At 37.9% G+C, this 25,663-nt stretch overlaps 1 protein-coding gene across 1 annotated transcript; it reads right to left on the bottom strand.

Annotated features, from left to right (window-relative positions):
• Window positions 1–223: 223 nt before the first annotated feature.
• Window positions 224–22,122, bottom strand: prima1 (proline rich membrane anchor 1). Its single transcript, XM_043220373.1, is given in 5 exon segments — window positions 224–2,683; window positions 10,182–10,314; window positions 20,280–20,327; window positions 20,330–20,429; window positions 21,315–22,122. Coding segments are annotated over 5 exon segments (477 nt in total). The 5' UTR covers window positions 21,408–22,122; the 3' UTR covers window positions 224–2,580.
• Window positions 22,123–25,663: the final 3,541 nt, after the last annotated feature.

Here is a 25,663-nt window from a genome sequence, read left to right as displayed (position 1 = left end):
ATTAATGAAATATAATTATCCACCACATACAACCGCAAAACCTTTCAAGGCTGACAGATATCAGGTGTCAACATTTTAATGAAATTATAATAAAACCGATTTATAAATATATATTGTGTATATCGTAGACCATATTTTCTGACTAGAAAGCTGCTCATGTACAGCTTTTATCGTCATTTTATGGTTAAAATCAAACGATTTTTGCACATAAAAAGGCACCAGATGTGATTCAGTAGTACAATTTTATTTAAAACTAAAAAAGTCAGCAAGTTGCAATTAAATTAGTTCAATGCACAATATATAATAGTTTTACATTTTGGTATGTGATGCATACATTGTGCAACAACCTCTGATTACTCAAATATACATTAATGGCTTGTTCCAGACAAACAATAACACTTATTCTGTTCTGACGACACATCGACTTATACTTATCCCTATAAACATTTTCTCTTACTCTGTACACACAATAGACTGTCAAGAAGGCAAATATTGATATGTACATTCATGCAATACAATTCTGAGTACCTTATACAGTATATTATGTACAGTATAATACACATGTATCTTCAGTTCATATATCTTGTTGAATGGGTGAATGACTGTACAGTAGATTGTGAGAATGTTTTATGAAGATATTTGTTCACACAAGCTTGTATGTTATGTAAACATCATTGCTCAGTTGTATATGGTTGTATATTATGATTCATAGTTCAGTGTTACTATGCTTGACCAGTGCATCGCTGTTTTCTACAACAAGCTCCTGTCGACGAAAAAAGGGGAGTCGGGGGGGACTAGACACGTTCAATATATAGAGATCCAATAAAAAATGTGAAGAGGATCTGGTTAAGAGTGATACAAGCTAAATGCAGGGTTAAGCTTGTTTGATGAATCACCTTGATACATCTTTAAAGCATCCACTAACCCACAGGAAATCACAGTATTAACGACTTTAAAATAGCTTTAAACCGTCTTCGTAAAAGCTTGTTATGTCCTAGTTTTATACGAGTTGCCAAAAAAGGTCGGTAAGAGCCTTAATAAGACAAAGAGATGATGTTTTGATAATCAAATGGAGTTATACTATTGCACCGTTTTCTGTTGTATTAACCATAATGAGCAAATGACTAATGTAAAATCTATATGTTTCCCATTGTATTAAGTTTAAAACAAAAACACACACGACAATACATTTTAAATTATTTAAACTTTAAAATGTACCCATTATGGAGCAAAATTATAGACCGCTTTCATGAACAATGTGCGACTACCGAAAGGTAAACTGATATTGGACATCCATCATATTGTGTATTTCATATAAATGTAACACAGAAAGCCAAACTAGTTAAAAGAATGATGCACCATATATCAGGACCATATCTGTTATAAGGTAACAGTCAGTTTTTACTACTTGTATAAATATATTGGATATTTATTGGAAGATAATGGATATTTAATTGTGAACATTTGTTTTTAAATGTCTTTTGTCTAGAGCCAACTTAGAACAATATGGCAAACGTTTTACCCTTTAAGAGCACTATTTCTATAATGGAACTCGCACCTATTATGATTTTTAAGATCTCAACTACTCAATGAATTATTCATTTCAAAATAAAGAGTTATCCATATTTCATACTGTACATAATGTTGTCTACGCATCCAAACATTGCTTTGACATTCACAAAACCTAACAATTTTAGTTTGTGGTGCATTTTATTTTTTGACAAAATAGTACAAATTTTAATATCAGCTATTTCAACCCATCCCTAAAACTAATTCATCATGCCTGTTGTTGTTTTTTTTTCAATGCATTTATAAATAGATCTCTTTCACATGTGGGCTACACCGTCAGACAAATTTGAATACAAATGTATAGGATGATCAGACTACAATCTGCTAACTATCAGCAATGCTAACGCTAGCCTCGTGTTTTATTGTATTATAAACATGCACCTCGAGAACTCAAACCTTTCCAATTGCATAGTAACACAAACCGCAATAAATTTCTGGGTGTTAAAGGAAAACATTTCCTGTTTTCCATTGTATATTTTTTGGTGCACAAAATACAGGACCATCCGATCCCATTTGTTGATTGTATCAAAACAATGGGGCCTATGCAGTCTTTTAACCATTAAACACTCACACAATCTACATGAGGTGAGAGAACCTTTACTGTTTAATGAGGAACACTGCAAAGACAGAGTTAAAGACAAGAGAAGACAGGAATTTTAAAACATCATTGCATTCAACAGAAAGTGCATGCGTTTATTTAGTTGTTGGTGTTGTATATTGTCCTCAAAGGGGCCCCGGGGGGGCCGCCAGGTTGAGTCTCGTGATACTCGTGCAGCTGCCAGCATCGCTAAGAATTTCCATGTCTCCACAAAACCTGCTTATACTTGCCTATACACGTCAGTCATTTCGGATTCACTTTTGTCTTTTCTTTAAACATCATTTTATGTCCCAAGAAGGGCAGCCGTGAGCTTTACCTTTCCTAAATTCATCATTTACCTTGTGTCCATCTCATAAACCCAAACAGAGATGGTGGTGCCGTAGTAGGGTGAATGTTCAGCTGTAGCATGGCCACTATACTCCAGTGTTATTGGTTTCCACTACCTGCTGTTTACAGCGTGAGCTCATGGCATACTCCCCTCGGTTTGTGCCGTTCTCTTCTTTTCGAAGGGGTTTCCTGGAAAGGAGAACAAAAAGATTAAGCTTCAAACAACTATTTTTGCTCAGACTGAGGATGCTATTGATCGGGTTGTAGAGGCCTGAGCTTAGCACAAAGAAATACAAAGTCTCAAAGGCAAACAGAAAAACCAGGAAAGGAAAACACAAAGCAGGTTCAATTTGAATTACATTTTTTTCTGCGTACCATATTCGTTTCATTTCACAATCGGTGGTTCAGGAAGCCCCAGTGCACACTTTCAGATGCTCCTTGAGACACTAACAAAGTCTGGTTTGATAAACAGCAGCATAGGTCATCAAAGTGAGTTATTCTGCAGTTTAAATGACTTCCCGCAAGCAGTAATGGCTGCTGGAACTAAAAAGCTGTGGTATGCGCTCTGGCCTGTCCGTTCTTTATTACAATTTGAAATATGCAACCTGCCTGCAGCCAATTGCCTTCATAACTGCATTAAAATCCAGAGCTGCCCAAACAGCGAAGCATGCAGATCCAATCTGTTGATATTTTGTTAAATCATGTCAGTCACATATTGACTTAATGGTAGAGAGGGCCTGAGGTATAAGCTGATAGATGGATGCTGGGGATACAAATTGCCAAAATGAATATGAGTAAAGGTTTGAATTAGTTGGGGCATATTAATGCTTCCGCTTTTGCAATGTAAGGTTGTACAGAAAGGGGCCACATGAAAAAAGCAATCGACAATGTTCAATAAGCTAATGAGTAGCCCAATGCCAAACTAGCACATCATCGCTATAATGACACGTTCGTACAATAGGGCTAAACGGTTTCTGGATGTAAAAATGCCATTCTGAATCTCCAAAGAGAAACTGATTTTCAACAATACCTGATAAATGTTTTAAGACAGCCTTAATATAACTCGAAGGTTAAGTGCTGAAGTATGCCTCCGTAGAAACCATTAGCCTGCTTCCTTTTTTAGTAAATCCGAATTAAGTGAAATCCACTAAGACGACAGTTACCATGGAAATGACACTAAAGTTCACTAAATTCACAAACTAGTGAAATCAAACTGATAACTAGAGAATTGCCCAACAGCACAGCAAAATAAAACTTTATACAGTAAATTTATACATTACCATTCAAATCATTAGGTAAACCTATGGTGACCCCACATTTTTGGAACTGATTTCACATACATTTAACAAAATACTGTGTATAAAATGATATAATAATCATATTTACACAATTTATTTCTATGGGTTTAGAACATAAAACACACTGACTGCAGCTTCAGAGTACATAGAGTATTTGAGCTTTGTTAAACAAATAAATGTGTGACTCAATTTATTTTATTTATATAATATCAAATATGTATTTAATTATTTAACTCAGAGTTGTCTGGGTTTCAAGGCTTAGAATTGTGTGCAAGTACAAAAAAGAAAAGAAAAGTGAATTTGACTTAAAATAAAAAGTGTGTGGTCACTGAGTTCAACAGTAAACACACCAGAAGCTTGAACAATAACAGTAAATACCAGAATGAGAGATTCCACATCACATTAATGATTAGGTCAGGAAAAATATAAATGGTCATGAGAAAGAAAACAACCTGACCTTTACAGAGCCCATCTCTACTGTCTGCAGCACTCTGGGGTCTGTCTGGAGGACAAGTCTAATTTCATAAACAGGGTTTGAGCTCATTAAAATTGACCCGTTTCTTCCAGAGAAATACACATGAGATAGCAACTTGTTGAATGAAGGCTGCTTTTGCAGACAGGATAAGATAAAGAGCATTTGTTTTAGCTGACCCATATGAAATGTCATTGCTGTGTGGAGCTGAGTTACAGCTTCAATGTCCGTCATTAAACATGGTAAAATTGTCATGTTTTTGAACCTCATTAATATTAAAATTTTTTAAAATTTTTATATTAAGAATGACAACAGTTTTCAACATTTATAATAATGATAACTGAGCAGCAAATCTGAATTTTACAACATTACGGTATGTACTGTATTTTATGTACTGTTGAAAAGCAGTACAAGAGTTTCAAAAGTTCATAGTAAACATGGTCTAGATTTGTTGACTATAATAGTATGGAGGAAAAAAGTTTAAACAATCTTTCTGCAGAAGAAAAAATCATTGTCTGGAATGATAGGAGGGAGAGTAAATAACAGGATTTTTCATTTTTGTGTGCATTATCGCTCTAAATAATCGTCATTTTTCCTGCTGTTTGATTAGAAAGCATATTATTATAAGCACAGACCTTGTTCCTGCTCTACAGCTTCTAAAGAGGACGTAGTGTTTCGAACCTTGAGCAACAAATACAGCTATACCTTCAACTGAATTCCTTGTCGAGATTGATTAAATGTTCAGAGGTAGCTAGCGCTCATCTGTTGTGATAAACACAGTCTCTGTCTCTTGGGCAGGACTGATGAGACAATCCCGTAGCTCTGCAGGGGCCATCTGTCACAAGATGCCCCAGGCTGCAGGGCTTTCCTATAAAGACATCCTCTTGCTTTGCATGATTTACACATGGGAAAAACTCTGCCTCATCTGATTTTTGAGGGGTGGAATGGGGAAGGAGGAGGATAGCAAGAAAAAAAAGTGAAGGAAACAAGGTCTCGCTATCCTCTTCCTTTTAGAAATCAACACACAGGGAGAAATAAAATAGTTATATTATCCTTGACATAATACTGAATAGAAGATGATTAGTTTAACTAAACAGAAAGTTGATAGAAGCATATTATAAATAAAAGAGCAGCTGCACTGTAGAGCAGGGTCACTTAAGGACTGGTCTTCGTTTGTTTGACACACTTGACAAATGAAGAACAATTCGATGCAAATGTAAAACACTCCATAATGAATACTTAAGATACTTTTTAGCGAAGAAAGCTCGTTGGATTGATCACATCATACCCATCTTCTCAATCTGCATGCGTCCTGTCTGGAAGTCCACTGCGTAAAACTAGCGTTTATGCTTTTTCAGCTAAACAGTAATTTTCCACTGAGAGCTTGTTTCTGTCCCCCCTCCAACCTGCTAAAGGCTCATGGACTCCAGCAGTCGTGCGGATGTCCCTCGAGTCGTGTTGCTCTACTGCACCGTGTGCAGATGCCCTGACAGTCGCCCGGTTCCTCTGTGGACCGCTCAGCTTATGTAACGTGCCAGGATGGGAAGCCAAAAACTCCTTTATCTTTCCCCTGATTCAGCACTAAGCCTGCTCGCTTGCACACCCTCTCTCGCTCTGTTTCTGCTCTCTTTACCACCTTTTGTCACTGATGGACAGCAACACCTGAGAGGTCCTCGAAGCCATTCCTACAGCATTTCAGCACACTATTCGTTGCCTGGGTTGTACGTGACCTCTCCTCTGAGAACGACACGCAAATCCTTTGGGAAAATGTAGGCCAAAAATGCCTCTCGTACTAAAATCAGGAAGGATAAGTTCTGAAGCATAGCTGAAGTTAGAAAAACAAGCGATAACTTGTAAGAGCCGACCTCTTCCTGTGTAGATGCCTAAAAACTATTACTGTAGTACTATGTACTGTAGTGACAAAGGTTAAATTTTTTCTAATGTTAATGTTTGGTTTTAGATACATACTATAACAGTGTGAAAAATCAAAGCTAAATCGAATTGATATAAACAGTCTAAAGTACATGTATACATACACCAAATAACACTCAAGGTTTCTTGTTTGTTAAACAGGGTTTGATCCTCAGTGGTTCAGTTAGTCTTTTCTCATTGAAAAGAAGCCAGGAATATCACTGCAAAACCTAAAAAAAGCTACATCCTCACCTCCAAATGTGGGCCTAGGCCCTTAATAATACATGATGTGTAGTACACACATGGCAGAGGGCTACACAAAACATTACAGGTAAAGGTAAATATTTTATAAACTGGCTCTTTGGAATAGGCACCAGAATGGATTCATTTCCTCTGAAAATAAACAGAGTGGTTTGAGTTTGCTTCCAAAAGGACTGTAGGAAACAAATTAATTATTATTCCCCCAAGATGTCATAATTCATAATAATTAACTATTTTATCACAGTATCACAATTAAATAAACTTAAAAAAATCTCTTCTAACATACAACAGCCACAGCCACATACAACAACATCATACCATGTTTCCCAAAAATACATTGTCAGAATCTTAATAAAGCATATTTTCTTGAAAATGTATAAATTCTAAAAATTTAGATAAATTTTTTGTGGTATTCGTGTCTTCAAAATTAAATTAAATATCAAGCTACATTAAGTTAACTGTTAATCCCTTACTTAATTATTATAGGTCTTTATTTCTATCCTGTTTGGCATCTTGTGGAGCTTCTTGTCAAGTTTAAGTGCCTGAGCTTACCCAGAGCATATTTATAAAAACCTAGTTTACGCTTTTAGAAATCACAACACAGACATGATTTATTTTTAAATTAGAGAGTTCAGAAGGTACTGAATAACATAAGTCGTCCAATAGTAGTGCTGTCTAGAATGTTTATTACCCTCAAGCACGAGTGCAACACATACACTCAAATATTAATCAATGTTTTCCAAGTTGTACAGTACGTGCACATTTTTATCCTATTGGAAAAAATGAAAAATAAAAAGCTGACAGTGCCTAATTTTGCAACTATTTCAGACAATTTTAGCCTTTTTAGCCTCAGTGTCTCATAGAGCACTTTAAACGCAAGCCTAAATCTAATTAGCATTTCAAATGTGAAGGAAGTTCACCCAAAAAGTTATTTTAGGATGTGTTGACTGTAACTATGCATGACAGCATTTAACAGTGCTGCATGTTCAGCAGAGCTAAGAGGGTGGGAAAAAAAGATCAACCGAAGTTATGTTTGCGTTATCTTATCCTGAGGGCTCTAAATGAGTTTGTTTAGAGTATTCGTTATCATAATTACACTACCGTTCAATGACCGGGACGCTTTATCATTCGTTTACAGCGGTCAAAATTCACAGCATTTCTCTCAACTAATATCTGTTCTTCACTATATGCACTGAGCAACTTTTCAACAAAACTGCTTTAGCTTTCCCCTCCAGTGCCTCTAATTCCATTAAACTCATTACAATAAGTGAGCCACACCAGGCTTCAGCATGCAGAAGCCATAAAGCAATGATTGGGGTAATAATCCGAGCCTTCACTGGGACATTTTAGTGACTGTTTGAAGAAGCACCATTTGCGGTGCATCGGTCATTGGGCATAGCTAAATGATGTGTTCGCATGCATATAAAAGGAAGGCATTAAACATGTCTCTCTCTTCATTTTGGCAGACTGGGCAAGCTCATTAGTGGGGAAATAGCTGCCAGCTGGGTTTTCCTTTGGGAGTTGGCTTCCTTATACCAAGTTCTCAGGCAAAAAAAGAGGCAATGTGTAACAAACGAATTCACCAAGTGAAATGATTCCAAAACAGAGCTCATAACAAGTCCCCGGTTTAATAGCCAGGAGGGGATGTTCCACAGCTTTCATAAATAAAAGATTAATTTCCAGAAGACTGGAATGTTTTAACATTAACAGATTGGATCCACCTCCACTAGTTTCACTGGAAAATCTGAATAGTTTCACTTTAATGAGAGTAGTCTCGGGATGACACGAACCAGGCCAAATACAGTCAACTGATACTTATCACATGGACTGACTCTTTTTTTTGGGGGGGTGAGGCAATCAGTTCTGGTGCTGCAAGCCAATTCATCAATAAAGCATTCCAGTCATCCTAAAATATACAGCTATGATGCAGATATAACAACTGTGATGCAAATCACCTTTCACAAAACTATGATTAATGAAACTGCATACTCAATGTTTTAATTACACTGTTACCATTTATCACAAGACACAAAAGGTTGCACAGCTATGGTCACAGCTACACAGATTGCAGGCAGCTGCAGTGTGCCGACTCATCATTCAAGAATTTTACATAAAATATTGCTGAAACGTATTCCTTAATTTCTTCCTCCCTTTTCGTCGTGGAAATACCCTGATTATCACTTGCCTGATAGAAGTGTAAGCAGCCGTTCATTGTTTTATAGATGAAACCTGATGTTACTTCCTATGTTGACACATTTCACCAATTCCGGAGTGTTGTGGTTAAATATTGAAATGCTTGAGGATAGTTGGACAGCAGCAGATGATGCCAGCAAGGATGAGGCATCTAGTGATGTATCATGATCTTAAGCCGAGTGTGAATTCACTTCTGCAAATAATTTATGCTTTGTATATTTCGAAATCTGCACCCAAAAACTAGAAAGGTTTAAAGAAAATATGAGGAGGAGGAGAACACCTGCAGTGATAAATCCTCTTGATAAATAGTCAAAAGCTTCAGTGAAATGCTGTACTACAGTATCGCAGATAAAATGGTATCTCAGTGGCTCTCTTTTACATAAAATGTTCTTCTCTTTATGGCCAGTCTTTGCTTTATACAGGATTTTCTCTACGCGGTCAGGTTTCACAAAATGTTATGCAGCCAAAAATGTTTGAGTTCACACTGTAACTCATGAATTTAAAAAACTGTTAAAGCTACTGCAGAAAGTGATATAGTGACAGCATATATTAAAGGTCAACGCTTGTTCCTTAAATAAAAAATGCTTACTGACTCCAACCTGGCAACTGAGAGATTTTATGATTACCTAGAAGAGAAATAAAAGAAATATGCAAAATAGCAATACATCTGCTAAATCTATGAATTGTCATAGTTTAGCCCTAGATGTATCAAAGACTGTCTGGGAGCCTCTTTCCTTTTTTCGCTGTGTGAGTGACTTGGACTGTCTGAGGCCATTTCCCTGTCTGCAGCTGATTTGACAGGCCTCTCAGTTGTTCCCTTGACAGCATGTCACTGGTACCAAACCAAAAGAGCAGCTTAAGGATGACACACCATGCAATGCTTATGCCTTCTACTGCACCATCAGTGAAAAACACATTCCCTTTTCTAACCATAAATCATAGTCATTGTTTTTCCTAATGTAGGAAGGTGACAGCCATATGTCATCTCAACTAAAATAACACTCACAATTCATGTTTCAGACGAGAAATGGAGATATCATCTTTTTGCCTTGTTATCTTGTTATGTTAAGGAAGCATGAAGCTGACACACATAAACGCTAATGGAATTTTCTGTTTACCTGTAGGCTTGTATGGTGCTTTAAAAAACAAAGACAACATCAACCTAGAGGTATAGTTTCAATCAGAAAGGAAAATTCTAATCATCATTTACTCACCCACATGTTGTTCCAAACCTTTTATCATTTTTTTCTTCTTTTGAACATAAAAGATAACAAAAAATAATAATTCTTTCTAGTTGAAAATTCTTCAAAGTATTTTAGCTTGTTGCACACAAGAAAGCACTGAATTACAAACAAAGTCAGTGACCGAAGTTATATAAAATGTGTAAAAAGTTAAACAAATTACACAATTCTCACATTTTACATTAACTTCTGTTTTTGCTTTTTTAAATGTGGTTATGAAAATGAAGACAATTAAAATCAACCAATGAAACAATGAAAGAATGAAATAAATAAATATATTTGGTATAAGTATCTAAAACTTTTGAGATTACCTCTTGATGGCCTTGTAGCAAATGATGGCAGTCAAGAGGAGGAAGACCACAGATGCACAGCTTACTGTCCCCAGTACTAAAATCTCCATCTCTCTTCTCCATGGAGTTATGGGGGATACCGTGGAGGGAGCCACTGGAAGAGAGATAAAGTGTTAAAAAACCTTGCAGAACACAGAACACTAAATGAACAAAGAGGACAGGACAGGGATATGCAAAACTGAATCAACTAGTAGGAAGCTATGAAACAGACAAAAAGTAACAGAAAGCAGGGTTCTTATTTTATGTTGTCATCTAAAAAAAATAAAAAATCAACCCAAACCATTAAGCTGGCCAAAGACACCTGTATACATGGCTACATAGACCAACAATTAAAGTATTTCTGAAGCACAGGTTTACTTCAAAATTACGGGTATTATAAGATTGGTTATAAAATTGGTGCTTCAACAGCTGTAGCAAGACTAAATTTAAAGATGAAAATTCACACAGAATATTTGATGGTTAGAAAAGACAGCCTCGCTGATTAGTTCGTTGTTGGACTAGTAGTCAACCATGCCACTTGTCCCTAATGTAGCGAACATTACTTTTACCATTATCACTCTCACACTGGTCTCTTACAGCAATACAGTCTGATTGCCCAATCACAGGGCTGCAGCATTCTGCTCTACTCCATTTATCATATCCGAGAGGCGCTTTATTTGGACCATTACACAGCCGTCTCATCCAGAAACATATTAGTGCTTCAGGCTGCTCTACCTTTCCCACCACTTTAAAGTTTGGATGAGTTTTCTCTGGTTGGGAACTGATAGTGGCATCGTGCTTTAGTGAGCAGTTTTAATGGTACTTATAAAAATGCACAGGAGAAGGCTAATTAACAAGTTCATTGCCCTCATGAGCAAACGGGGTTACTGCCTCTTCTCTCTCACTCTCCTCTGGATCTCCCTTTCTCGCTTTCTATCGCATACCTCACTGTCTCTCTCGTTCTGTTTACTTTTCTTTCTAAATACCTTTGAGAATTGAGCCTCAGATTCTGATGTATCTGTTCTGAAACTCTGGCTCTTGACAGTAAGTGTTTGGGATTGACAACAACATTTATTAATAACTGTGAGTCTCAAATTCTGTTCATGTAACAGCTTACAGTAGCAGCTCAAATACCTTTGTATTACAGTGAATGAAGTGGTTTAGCTGGTGCCGAAGACCATTCTGGAATAATTCCACACATCTCCTCAAAAAGTCACTAAAGCTTTGGTCTAGAACCAATTACGTCAAAGACCAAAAACAGCTCAGTCTAGCCAATCAATAACCAATCATTTCATTTTAATATATTTTTTAATGTAAGCTTAAATGAATGTCCAAGTGATTTCATAACGTCTATCTGAAATACAACTTTTCTGTAAGTATTTGCCGTACCTTTGATAAATTGAATGGGTATAGAAAGTACAGATTTAATGTACTTAAAACTAAAAAAAAAAAATCTTACTGACCTCCAATTTACAAATGGTTTTATTATTATATTATTATAATGGTATATCTGTGAACTCATTACACTCATAAATTCTTACCCACTGCACCTCAATCAGATGGTAATCATAGATTACATTAGCCAAACATTAAACTTAATACGATAGATGTTCTCAAAACTTGCATTATAATTAAGGAAGTTATACATTTAAACATTGGTCAGTTTCGCAAAAGGTTCACTAGTCTTACCAGCTGAACACTGGCTCCAGCACAAGAATCAGCATTACTTCAATGGAAAAAAGCAGTGGTACACTGTTACACAGAAGAAATACTACAAACATCACTCTCTGTTATTTCTCGTCATTCTCACAAACCTCCCATTAATGAAATGGAGTGAGGTATTAGCCAGACACTTCAGAGTATAAATCACTGAATAATTGTCCCATGGGTCGAGACCAATGAATCAGCAACTTCATATGGAATTCTCTCTTGCTGTTTGTCATCTAGATTGATGCACCCAAACCTCACAATTTAGAACGGACGTGAGAACGCAAACACATAACTCCGGAAATAATTCAGAGCAGAATGTAACTCTTATATTGATTACCAAGTCAGGTTCTTTACTGATGAGCTATGACACACCTGAAAATCAAAATACATTGTTAGAGGCAGAAAGCTTCAGGGCAAATGAACAACAAATGACCTCAGTAACCTTATTTAAATGTCAAAGCAGACTTGTTAATATGTAAAAACAGCTATAATACTGGTTGATTACACATCTTTAACACTTGCATTAAGACACCATACAGCATATGCATGTAAATATGTTTTTGTGATTTTATTTCCTCACACAAAATTTGTCTGCTTGTAAAGGCTTCTGTGTGTCTTCTGCACATGCTCTCTTTCTGATAACTTAGAGCAAAGAGCAAAAATGACTAACATTTGATAATGAGTGAACTGTCTGCCTGGAAGAAAGGTCTGTCCTCGGAAGACTCCTTACTCTCAGATGGCCCAACACACGCTATGTGTTTACCGAGAAATGATGGCTGCCCCAAAGAGATGACCTCCAGTGGCAAACAGCGTCTAGCTTGAACGAACTCAGTAATTAGACCCTTGTGCTTCTGTAGAGAGCATGCCATGGGAAAAGGGATCCAACAGGAGGTGTTTCGAACTCTTAAAAGTATATAAATTCTGTCATCATTTACTCGTCCACGAGTTGATACAAAAAAAATGTTTTGTTTATACAATGAAAGTCAATTGGACCATTATATTGAACCCCAACCCCCCACCTTCTTCCACATACCTGCTTTCGCATTCTATGGAAGACACTAAGTAGTACAAGTTTAGAACAACAGAACAATGAGTTTTCATTTATGGGTAACTATTTCTTTAACCTTAAAAAAATGCTTGCAAATCCATCTCTTGTGCTACAAAATGAAGTAGATCCATGTTTTGACGGCTGAACTAGATTAACACTTTTAAGTAAAAACAATCAAACAATAAAATCACTGGACAAAAATGTGCATGAGCTCATTCAATTTCCCAAGAAAAGGCTTATAATATCCAACATTAAAAAGCATGAATGTAAAAGTTTAGTGCGTGTACCTGAAACGTGTACACTGTGAAAAGCATTGTCTCCCGTCTATGATAAAGGAGCAGTAGACAGATATCAGAGGTTCGGTCTCATGAAGGCAGAGCGAACCAGGCCTATTAGATTAGGCTATTTTTGTACCTGCTCTCCTGTTTAATGGAGTTACATGGCTCTGGATTGCCTGGGCAAAACAGATTTTAAAATAAGATGACTGACAGGCTGCCAGATATAAAAACAAACAATAACTCCATTTGAGTCGAGCTCTGCACATTTTTTTGGTAGACTGCCACAGAAAGAGCAAAGTCAGGGACTTTTAAGTAATTTACGAGAATTTTCAACTCCAGACTAATTCTTACCGCTCAGTTAGAGTAGGGACTCATCATTTTTTTATTCACTCTCACTCTCTCCTCGGTTGCAGTACCATCTGCTGATTTCTTCATAGTAGAATGTTATCAGATATTACACAGGCAAGAAGTGGCTGCCACTGGCTTTGATTTCACAGATATTTAGATGCCGTTAGGCATCTTGAGACCTTCATTCTGCAGACCTGGATCACCTAGGATTTAACTGAAAGCCCCCACTTTATATCCTTTGTTGCCTGAGCCACAGACCTCTTGCGTTTGATCGCAAACGCAGGTAGGGAGGGCCTCCGTTTTCCTTCTACAACAGGAAAGTCTGCAGGCAGAGGGAGGGAGCAATCGTGGGCCTCCATCCCTGTGGGTGGCTCATCCACACTCATGACAAAGTGCATCCGAGCAAAGGTCAGCGCAGAGCCTGCAGGCATCTGCTGCTTCCCCCATCCTACCTAGTTAGTCATACTCAAACAGGAAAAACATCACTCCATCATCCAATGACGATGAGTGGTGAAATGAAAAAAATAAATAAAAAAATGAGTACTAAGATGATTCAAAAGCTGTGGGGGTGTGGAAAGCTAGATGAGACGGTGAGGCTGATCGATGAAGGCGACTCTTCAAAGTCTCTGGCACACATCCTAAAGCCCTCTTTAATTAAAGCTAGGAGCCTGGTGCAGGGCCAGACCTGAGAGCACGTCCTGTCCATTCGGTTCAGGGGATGTGATGGAGCCAGACCGTGACTCCTGACATTCCACCACAACTCCTGACATTTGCCAGCGGCATTGGGCTGGATGCTCAAGAAGTGCACAAGCTAGAAAAAAAATATTACGTGACTTCAGCAGTGTCTCCTGTCCATGCATCTACACATGTACATAATCACTATGTTTTTATCAGCAAGTACTTACATTTTTATTTGTATTTTGAAAAATGGGTTTTTAATAGTTTTTTTTTACTCAGGATAATGGTTTTTTAAATCTGTCATTTTTTGAGTTACAGTAAATATCGTTACATAATTTGCTTGCAAAATGTTCCAGGCAGCTCATGGTACAGAACTGAAATCTAATCCCGCCCCAGTTAGGAATGTCTGTGGATATTTTTCATAACACTTCTCCTCATTTATTTTGACCTTTGGTGAATACCGTAAGCTAATTTTCTCGTTGTGCAGCCTGGTGCACTTTCATAATGAATTTAGACCTTTTGCCAAGTTTCTGAGTGAAATAACAGTTGGTCGTTCGACTGCCTGCTGGCATCCCATCCAACATAAAAAGCTAATTAAATCAATAAGGAGAGCCGATCCCGGAAACTGTTCTGAAAGGCCACTGTAGTAGTAGGTCACGATTATCGCCTAAATTAATTCCTTCACTTAATTATATATAAACATTATAAATAAATGCACCGCCCACATTCAAACAGACCAACGTGAATTATAGTAGTAACTACACCTGAATTAGACATGTTATGTAATTTTGATGTAATTCAGAAAACAAATTAATTCCATCTTACTTTAATTACTGATATGCTTTTTTTTTAAAGTTGCAATGAAGTAGCTTTAGATATTCACTTCCATCCATTCATTCATTTTCTGGGCCGGGTCGCGGGGCAGCAGTCTAAGTAGGGACGCAATAATATTCATGCAGTTGATTGTAAGAAAGAGATGTACTTCAAGAAGGCTAAATGATTAGAAACATAAGCTATACACAATGACACAAGTCAAGTTTTTAATTTAATTATAAATCAAACACTATGCAAAGGTGTACTATTTCATATGAATTATTATAACCAAAAAGTTTAGTTATATGAGTTTGTAAAGTACGCCAGACCAGAAACACAATCAATCTTCCAATAAATGGTTTCCTGAAGTAGCCTTATATACACAAGTGGCAAAACAACTCAGAAAAACAAGACATGACACAATGTGCAAAGTACAGAACATTAAATCTTGATTCTAATCAGGAAAGCAATTTGTTTTATCTCCAGAGATACTACAGTATGCGCCCATCCCAAATAGCATTACGGCAACAGTTTTAAAAGCCCTGTATGTTACTACTTGGCACTTTACTTACTACCTTCACACTGTAGATGTTACCTTGATCTTTTCATCATATTGACAGAAATGCAGAGTCCACACCTTAATCATGAAGTGTACTGTGTCATGAGTTAGTTAAAAATAATATTACAAGGTGAAGAATGCCTAGTAATGATTTGCTTTACATTTTTCAAAAAAGGAAAAGTAACACTACAAATAAAACAAAGTGAGAATCATGATTTGCCTCTCTAGTATGTAATTAACCTAAACTGGAAAGTATTAATCAGCAGTGCATGAAAAAGCTTTAAGATTTAACCTTCCATTATGAGCCTATTTGAGGGTCTTGAACTTATTTGCAGCTTAGAGTACCATCGTGTGCACAGAGCAACTGCATGGCTTTCCGCCAGTGATTGTCAATCTACTAATGCTCCTTGATTACCAATGTCCTCTCAAATAAGACAAACTGGATCATGGGGAATCAATCCATGCAACATTAGCAGATAGGCTCGACAAACACATTGGACAGAGGGGAAGGTGAATGCAAAAGTGTGTGAGTAGAGGTGAATGGCTCATCAGATTCTTCACTTTATGCCAGGTGAATTTCTCAATTTCACAGTCAGCGAAAATGTCAGTGGGTGTTACACCCCTCATCCTTCTGCACTATGGTCAATTCATCAGACTGTGGACAAGATCTTGTGAGTATGAGGGAAGGTAGCTTTAAACTTCCTCCAGTGTTTGGAAATATATTTAAACGATAGAATAAAATCTGATACCTAACAATTAAAACCCAGTGCAAAATGAACCAGGATCACCAGCTTTTTCAATCCACACTTAGAAACGCTAAAATGTGTAAAGTAAGTGACTTTATTCTGAAGTATATTTGTCGAAACAGAAGGTCATTCTTTGAAAATGAAGAAAAAATGGTAACAGTGAATAAACACACCTCACCCGGTCCACTGATAAGTAAAACAAAATAAGACACGATAGTTAATTGTAAGTGACCATGGGGGCATTGCAAGTGCGGTGATCTTTAATAGTTTGATCCTCGATCATCTATTGTACCTATTTTCATACATTGTTATATAATGTATCACTTCATAGAAGCCACTGATTGCCTTCTCACTCTGAGGACAATTTTACACTTCTGACACAGCAATTTTCCCTGTAGTAAGCTATCCTACTTGCACACATTTGAATAATTCAGAAGTGTGATAAGAGGGCACATTTTCTGCAATTGGTCACAGTGTACAAGCAAAAACATTTCTTGGTATCTCGGATATCTTTCTTCACCTGCTGTGGTTTCACCTGATGGTGATATGGAGATATGGCAAGACAAATTGGTTTCGCTTTATTTGTGTTTTGTGTCACAATGTGTTTTTGATTTCGCTACACTTAATTACTTCCTAAGATGCTGAAACGCTTAATTAATGTTGACATGCTTTGAATTAGCATAAACAGGCAGATACACTTGCACGACAAAACAGCCCTCTGGACAGGGAGACATTAGCTTTGCTTTTTCTCTCCTTTACTTTGATTGTCAGAAGGGGGAGTCAAGCCGACAGGCCCGGAGGGAGAACGCCTGACAAGAGGAGAGAAGTACTTGCCATTTCAAAGCGCTCCATGTTATCCTGTTGTTTTTAGGCAGCAACTTTCTGCCTAGATTAAGGAATAACATCACGTTTCACAATACAGCTAGTTCAGTGAAGTATATGTTATTGTTTATGAGTAGAATAGCTTTATTAGTGATTAAAAAACAGTCAAAAAGCTTTAATGTGAAGATATGATTGAAGGATTTAAAAATACAAAAATGAAGTAAAACAACTAAATGACTAATTTACATTTTTCATTTAATTTTAAATAATGCTATACATGATTATCTTTAAGTGTGTGTTATGTTCTGACAAGGGTAATGTAAAAATAGAGGACCACCCTATTTTTCTATGCGACCACTACTGCCACGGCATACATTATTTTGATTGACACATAGGTTAGCACCATAAAAATAATATCAAATTCATCGCACCTTAAGGGAAAACTCTGAAAAGATGGGCTCCCGGTGCTTTTAGGTTACTAGAATTTGTCACAGTGGCAATCCTAGTGTCTCTGAACACCTCTGAGAGGTTAGCAGAGTTAGCCATGTGTTTCTGACTGCCACACATGCCCTTTTTTGGGCTTAAAAGAGTGTGTTCTTTTCCAAGAGCCCAGGAGCAATTCCATCTAATCTACTTCCCCTCATCTACATCCTCAGCAGTTCTGCTAAAAATAGATTCAGACTAATCTCGAGATAAAATGTGTACACTTCTGTAATATTCTGGGTTCAATCAGTACAATGTGTCTGCTCCAATGTGGATTATAATGAAGACCATACAACAGAAAGCAATACAGCGTGACATTATCCATCGTGGACAATAATTTGCCTGGGTGAGATGGATAAGAGGATGTGTATTAATGAGCTGTTAAAAAAAATCTCTTCTTGTTGTATTGGTATGAATCTGTTCTTTTTTAAGTCATGTCAATTACTACTTTATGAATCTGTTTATCCAGCAGGATTCTCCTGATGTTCAGCCAAAGTCAAACTTGCGTTTTAATCCTACTATTAGGTTTAGGGCGGTAGCACCTTTTTTTTGCAGTCAGGCCCTCTGAATCCGCAACTAATACATTCCTCAGTTTAAACCTTTTATCGCTGCTTCAATAACGACAGGTGTGGGAGTCCTCATTAAACGCAACTTCCTCATGAATAATTTTAATAAGCTAATGTTAAAGCCATTTCGCCCCTAAAGGCAAAGCCTGTCACAAGCCTTCAATTGGTTACTTATCAAAAACTGCCTTTTACAGTTAAATCCTCAGCGCACATGTGGTTGTTAATAGCTATGTTGCATTTTGCCCTGAAAACATTTCATGTCACAGTAGGAAAACATAATATTAAAGCATGTCAGGCTGTTCGTGCAAAGTATTGATTTCGTTTGCTTCATATCTGAAGATGCAGCAAGCATGTATGCACGAGGCAGGTATTTGATGCAAGGCACATACTTATTTATATGTCATAAATTCGTAGAAATGTTTTTCCTTGCTTGCCATTGTTTTGAGAGTACATTACTTGGCTTAAAGCAGAAGGCTAAAACTCCAAAGGCAGATTGATTTCACAACCCTTTCAATGCTGAGGCCTCATTGATCTGGCTTTCCTCAGCGCATGACAGGGACCCCTAATGACAAATCTAAAATTTCCACCTCCTGTAATGAAGGGGATCGAGCTTTGTGTCAATTGCGAACAGCAACATAGTTTCCGGCCATGTCCATTTCTCAAAACAGGAGGCGTCAGGAAATGAAAATTGTTTCAGCGAGAAGGGCAATCTATTAAACTGCTTATAAGATACCTTCAAAACGGCAGTGACAAAATCAGATTAAATGAATCGCCTTACTTTCTGGCAAAGCCGTGCAGCCACAGCCAATTCATTCATTTTGGGGCATTGAGCTCACTGCAGATTCTGACAACATGACACGGAGATAAAACTCATTCTTGTTAGAGGAAATCCTAGATTGCACGATTGATGTCTGACATACAGAAAGGTACATGAACAGCTTTCTGAGGTGATGCAGAAAGTGTTCTAGAGCTTCCAAACGGTGTTCGATTTAAAACATTTGCAGAGGTCAACAATTGCCAGTGTTATGAACTAACTGCTATTCATAGTTTTCATGTGACGTCAAAGCCTTATGGGAACGCCTACCTGGAGGGCAAAACAAGACTTTCTTCCACTGCCAGGTAGTTTGTACTAAGTGCTAATATACAGTGATATTAAATAGCATGCATGTTATTGATGTTGCCTACTATTTACAGGCAAGCAGATGCTCCCAGAATATAAACATGCTATATTTAAATTTGAAAATCATTTAAAGAAGATTATTCACATGGCTTTAAGACAGTGATATTTGAAGACTTAATATACACATTATTAATAAAACATACTACGTACATGCAAGCAGAAGGACCCAGAATATGAACCAACACAGTTTCATGTTCAGCGTTTTCCCATGGAAAACCATTACAGAAAGAAAATGCTTAACAGGCATGTTGCATTCACATTCTGGGCTCGCTTGTATATAGCAGGTCTTACAAATAAATTTTAGACTAAATATCACTTCATACTTTTAATATCACTGCCTTAAGGTGCGGTCACATTAGCAAATGTAGGGAAAATAAAGAGAGCAAAAAAAAGTCCACTGTCCGTAACACAGCAATGTACAGACCACTGCTCACAATGTCAAACCAAGCAGCTCAGACTAGTCCGTAAGAACCGAAATTGTTTCAATACAAACATTCTTTTGTATTGAAAGAAAGAAAATCAGTCATACAGGTTTTGAACGACATAAGGGTGAGTAATTGAGAACAGAATTGAGCCATGTTAAGTGTTTAGAATGCTGTGTTGGTGACTGAAATACCGTGGTAGGTAATGTATATGGATATCAAGTGCCTAAAACTTGCAGTTTGTTCATATACCTTTGTTTTTCATCTTTTAGGAGGTATTCAAAACATTTGTGGCTTCAGACAGATGGAAAATTGACAGAACTGAGCTGCTTCTATGGATGTTCAGCCCTCTGGGGTGCTGTGCCAGTCATGTGACTGAAAACTATGAAGTAAGACTGCAGAGACATTAGAGGGTAGCACTACTCACCAGTTGGAGCCAGAAGCCTTGGGGGTGGTGGAGGAGGGGTGAGAGGGGTAACGGTGGGTAGGGCCTACACTGGCATGGCAACTGGCAGCTCCCTTCCAGCTGTGCCACTGTGGTTCGAGAGCATGATTTCTGGAGCTCCCCTGTCGCAAACTAAGGAGAAGAAGAGAGCGCAACTTAGATTTAGTTTTTTGTCGCTTTCATCGTCATGGCACGCGTAGCACGGCAAAAACTGCAATAGTAAAATGAGATTTTTCGCAACAGCCCTTAGAATTTACAATGAAGAGAACATCATTACAACACGAGCACTCTCTCGGATTTTCTCTCCGCATGCTGGCGAATGGGAGCTCCCTCCCACTAAAGTGGAGACTGAAGGGTGTGTGGAGGCTGAGGTCTCTCAAAGAGAGCACCCACCCACATCGCAGAGCCTCGGACCCCCAGAAGAGTGGGAGTAACGAGGGGTGAACCCTGACACTGCCACCCCCTAATAGGCCATCCAGGAAACACTTCTCCTAGTCTTGTAAGCGTTGTTGCCACGGGGGACAGTAGTAAAGGACCAAAAGCCATGTCTCCAGAACTGAATACTGTTCAGTATCTATGACTTAAGCTGGTGCTGGAACCAAGAGGAGGGGATGCTCTTTAAATAAAATGTAGTGCATACTACTGCACTAGACTAGTAGTAAATACAACTATTGCAGTAAGATGTGTAAGATCAAAATATTACACACAAATATACATGGATATTTTACTTTAAGTGTATTAAAGTGAAATGTTCCAATGCGGTTATTTAAATCTAATCATACCGATTAAACTAAAAATGCTATAAATGCCATTTATGATTTAACAGTTGCCAGTTGTACGTGACAGCGTAAAGGTATGCAAATCCATTAGTAGATATCTAAATAACTGGATATATTCATATATAGCGCAGTAGAGAATCACACAGTGACCGTTATGCACGTGCGCATCCGCGACGCTCAGTTATTGAACCTGACAACGAATTATCATAAACCGACGGAACTGCTCAGTCCAACTTACCTGAAATAACGGAAGAAACAGTGAGAGAAAGCAGTGACTTAACAAAAACGGCAAAAAACCCAAACTGAGCGGCAATAAATTTCGGATAAACATTCCTCTTCTGTCTCTTCACAGTCCACCTGGCGAGGACGCGAGTCTGAGGTGCATAAAAGTCATTTATTATCCGCTTCTCAAGGCTTACCAACGATGTTTTCCCCGAGTTTGAGCAGACACGGTCTCTGAAACATTCTCGTCCAATTAAAGCAACAATAATTGGTGACATGGAAGGTTTCGAAGCGACATGGGAAAGACGCTAGCGCTGCTTCTGAGGAAAGTTGTTGATCCTCCGCGCGCTACCGTGGCGCGTGCCGTATCCACCGCACAAGAGTTCCAAAGCAAAGTTCTCTCGGCGCGCGATTCTGTGTAAGCCGAGCGCTGAACCGCGATTCATTTCTTCACAGGCATGATAAGAAGATGTCAGTTTAGTTACTGACACTCAAAACGGCACGGAGAACCCACGCTGACTCGGTTAATCGCTCGAACGCCGGCGCACGAGTAGGTCCCAAAACTGTAGACTGGGGATTCACCTCTTCATTACTAGTACAGCACCACCTGACGTGAAAGCGTCCAGTGAGAGACGCGCGCAAAGATAACGCACTATTATTAATGTGCTCGCCATTTACATTAGCGACGTAGTCACACGTTTTATATCGCTTCCGGATTGAGATAAAGCTATGTATTTAACGAGGACCCTTAGGGTTACGTTTGGTTGGGTCACAGCGTCAGACAGTGAGCATGCATTCGGGGCGAGTTGGATGTACTCCGCAGAGTAGACAGACACGGAGCACATGAGGCAGTGAGGGAGAAAGCTGAGGGGGAGGGGGGCAGTTTGCCATCCACAGCTTTTGTTTAGGTGGCAGAATTTTAATTTTAGCTTGCGTGGTAAATTAAAGGACGTTTTCTGTGGATGTATTACCGTCCACATGGGATTTGATTAACAGCAGGAAAATAATTTTTAATTAAGAGACTTCAATAAATGATCCAAATGCGTTGTTAGTCTGATTCTGAAATAGGACATGGAATGCCGAAATAAAGCAATTGTAACTGGCAGTAAAAGTGCTGAAGTACTGGTGCGGTGAAATCTCGAACAGGAAGTGCAGGTGCCACTTCTAGTTCAAATAGGCTAAATATGCTTGTTGGTTGACGGATCAAAAACACGGGTATTTTCTAATTACTGCATTACAAAACATAGTGCACTAGTGCTAAAACTACAGTTTAGTCCAATCTTAATGATATTACATGTTCAGTTTTCATGTTTTTGTGTTTGAAGCTTTAGATCATGGAGGCAATACAACATACTATTCAAATACATCTGTTTGCTTAAATATGTGGCTTTTGAACAAGACTGTTGCTAACTGGAAAGGGTGTATTTTGTACCTGGATGCCAATCATATATATGTATGCATAAAGAATGTTATTATATTACTATATATTAGTTTATTATTATTATTATTATTATTATTATTATTATTATTATACTATAAATAAGTTTATGGACAGTGCTGTAGACAGAAAAGTAGTTTTTTTTTTATATGGGACAGCACTGAACAGACAATGTGTCTATCCTTTGTTGGCTTTTTAATTCATAAAAAATTAAATATTGCATCAACCCTGCTTAAGATCCATATACCTATTAAAGATTTAAATAGAAACTGAAAAGCATGACGAATGATGGTTATATATAGACACGTTATCAGCGAGATCTTTTTTGTAATCTGAAATATGATTTAAGTTTAATTCCTTCTCCCACCTCTTCCTCTACCAAACTGCAGTGCGTGGTGACAGCTTACACTTTTGCACTAATACCCCCTCCTTCTTCAGATTTAATTAGACTGAGAAGCCCTCTGATGTGATCATCCTAAATGAGGTTGCTCCACTAAATCACCAAAGCAATAAATTCCACCCAGAATAAATTGAATCTTAATTTATAGGTCTTGTTTTATGGACTGAGTCAGAGTCTGCCAGCACCTCAGACACCATGTCTCCAATGTGTTGCTTCTGTTTAATTACAACGATCATTCATTGGCTCTTAAATATGAACTGGCGAATATTTTGATTTATTCCCTTGGTAAACACCACCACTATTTAGTGCATTATTTAAATTATTTTGTAGTCAATACTTCATATTATAACGCACCTCCCTGGGTTTACTTTTCATAAAAGATCTGAAAACCAGTGCAAAGCTATTAGAAATGCAGGCACCATACATGCGTTCCCCTGAGTGCCGGACAAATTTAGTCAATATGGAATCAATGTGAGTGCTTGGTTTTAGTGATAGGCTGTAGTCCAAGTTAATGCCATTTCATTAGCTGAGACATGGCGTACTGCAGAGTAGATTAGAAATAGGAAGAGGGGTCGCCGAACGGGGAGGGCTGTATTCAGACAATAGCTGATCCTACAGCTTGATGCCAGGAAGTCCTGCTTGGTCTGCAGCAGTCCTCTCCCCTGCCTGCTGACCAACCCTAAAGGGTGCTGTAATCTAGTTAAAAAAGAGATTGATGGCTCTGTGTACATTAAGGTAGATCTGTCCGATTGTTCATCCAATTGAGTCTAGGCCATTAGGCCCGTGTTCAATCAAGATGAGCTCACGCTGCTTCTTCTCCTTCCTCTCCGTCTTTTCGATTTGTGTTCCTTATCTCCCGGACTTGAATTCTTTATTTATTCTTCCTCACCTAAAGAAACCCCTAGTCTATTCTGGGCTTTTTTTTCAGCTGAAGATGGAATTAAATTGTGAATCAAACTGGCTGCAGTAGGTATTCTCTTTGGCAGCTTCAATAAGGATTGAGGGAACTTTGCACCTTAACAACCCTATAGTTCTGTCTCGAGTTGGCGCCAGCTTCATGGCAATAAAGTAGTTTTGCAGACCACCTGAATGCTCTCGGTAGACAGTATGTCAATGGTCTTGCTATAAACGAGATCAAAAAGACCTCTGAGATTTAATACTTTGGAAAGTTTATAGGTGTACTACTGGGACGCCGTAAGATTCGATTTCTACCGCGGGGAACACAGTTGTGCTTTCTACCACGGGGGAATCACCGTAATGCTATTTATATGGCCGCGGACTGCGATCGTGATTTCTACTGAGGGGGACCCCTAATTCATATTTTATTGATGCTGAGGCAGCAATCCTAAAGTAGTTTTCTTTGCGTCACTCACAGGCCATCACCTTCTTAATTTATCTCTGTGCGTGTTTTGACTAATATTTGATGACAAATTGTATTCTAGCTAGATTTTGCTTGTCAGTCAATCAATATTCCATTCATATTTTAGAAAGCCTAGAACTACTTTTACACCGAAAGTGGTAATGGTTAAAGCCTTTGCTGTTGTCAGTAACAAAATGTTCAGGTTTAATTCTAAGAAATAATGTGGTTCTGTCGGTCTCCTGAAAAGTAATTAAAATGAGGACCGTCTCGCAAAGCTACAGTCATTCATAAGTACATTTGCAATTATCTTCATTTCTAAATAGAATTGGCCACTCATGCAGAAATACTATGAAAAATTAAGCAATTCAAAAGTGTGCTTGAAAACATTATTGATGATAAGCCACATGAAGTTGTTCTTTCATTATACACAATTCTAACATTCAGAAGCCTATGAAAAGTCAGTATGCTATAATTTAGTCGTTGACTTGCTAAAATCAAGCCTTGTTCATTTTAAGCGAAGTCGACAACAACTTTTACTTCATGTACACTTTAAACTGAATATGTAATTATTCAGGTAAGTTGCTAAAAAAAATTGACATAAGAATTCCTTTTAACTGTTGCTCCATTTAGCACCCCTTGTGTTAGGGTTGAGAATACAACACATACTTGAGCTTTGAGAATGTTTTGGTTTAAAATCGATTATTCTGTAAAACTTAATTTTTTTATCCATTCTACAATGCCAGGCTTTAAGAACACTGAGGTGTTTTCACACCTGGCTCATTTTTTGGGAGTTTGTTTTCAACCTGGCATGTTTTCTCCCATTGTTTTGCGTATATGAATGCATACTTGCACTCGAATCTGCACCAAAATGCTACCCAAAGGCGGTGATTTCGACTCAGCCCAACTGAAAATGAACTTGTTTGCTGATGATGATGAGCAAGCAGTCTGACCCAGAAGATCAATAAACCAACCTGTATCATAATGGGAAATTATTTTCTTAAAAGCAGCATTGTTAGATTACTTACTACTTTACAAACAAAACATGATCTACAGGTCTAAATGATGTGACTTGGATTAAAGCATGTCATTTGTTTCATTACAATATTTGATGGAAAAATCCTTGTATACGGCTAAATAACTTTTGTGGCCTTTGGATGAATCAAAAAA

The sequence above is a fragment of the Puntigrus tetrazona genome, chromosome 20 (assembly GCF_018831695.1).
Source record: "Puntigrus tetrazona isolate hp1 chromosome 20, ASM1883169v1, whole genome shotgun sequence".
Lineage (NCBI taxonomy): Eukaryota > Metazoa > Chordata > Actinopteri > Cypriniformes > Cyprinidae > Puntigrus > Puntigrus tetrazona.
The sequence above is the reverse complement of the archived record's forward strand: the minus strand, read 5'-3'. Positions and strand labels throughout refer to the sequence as shown.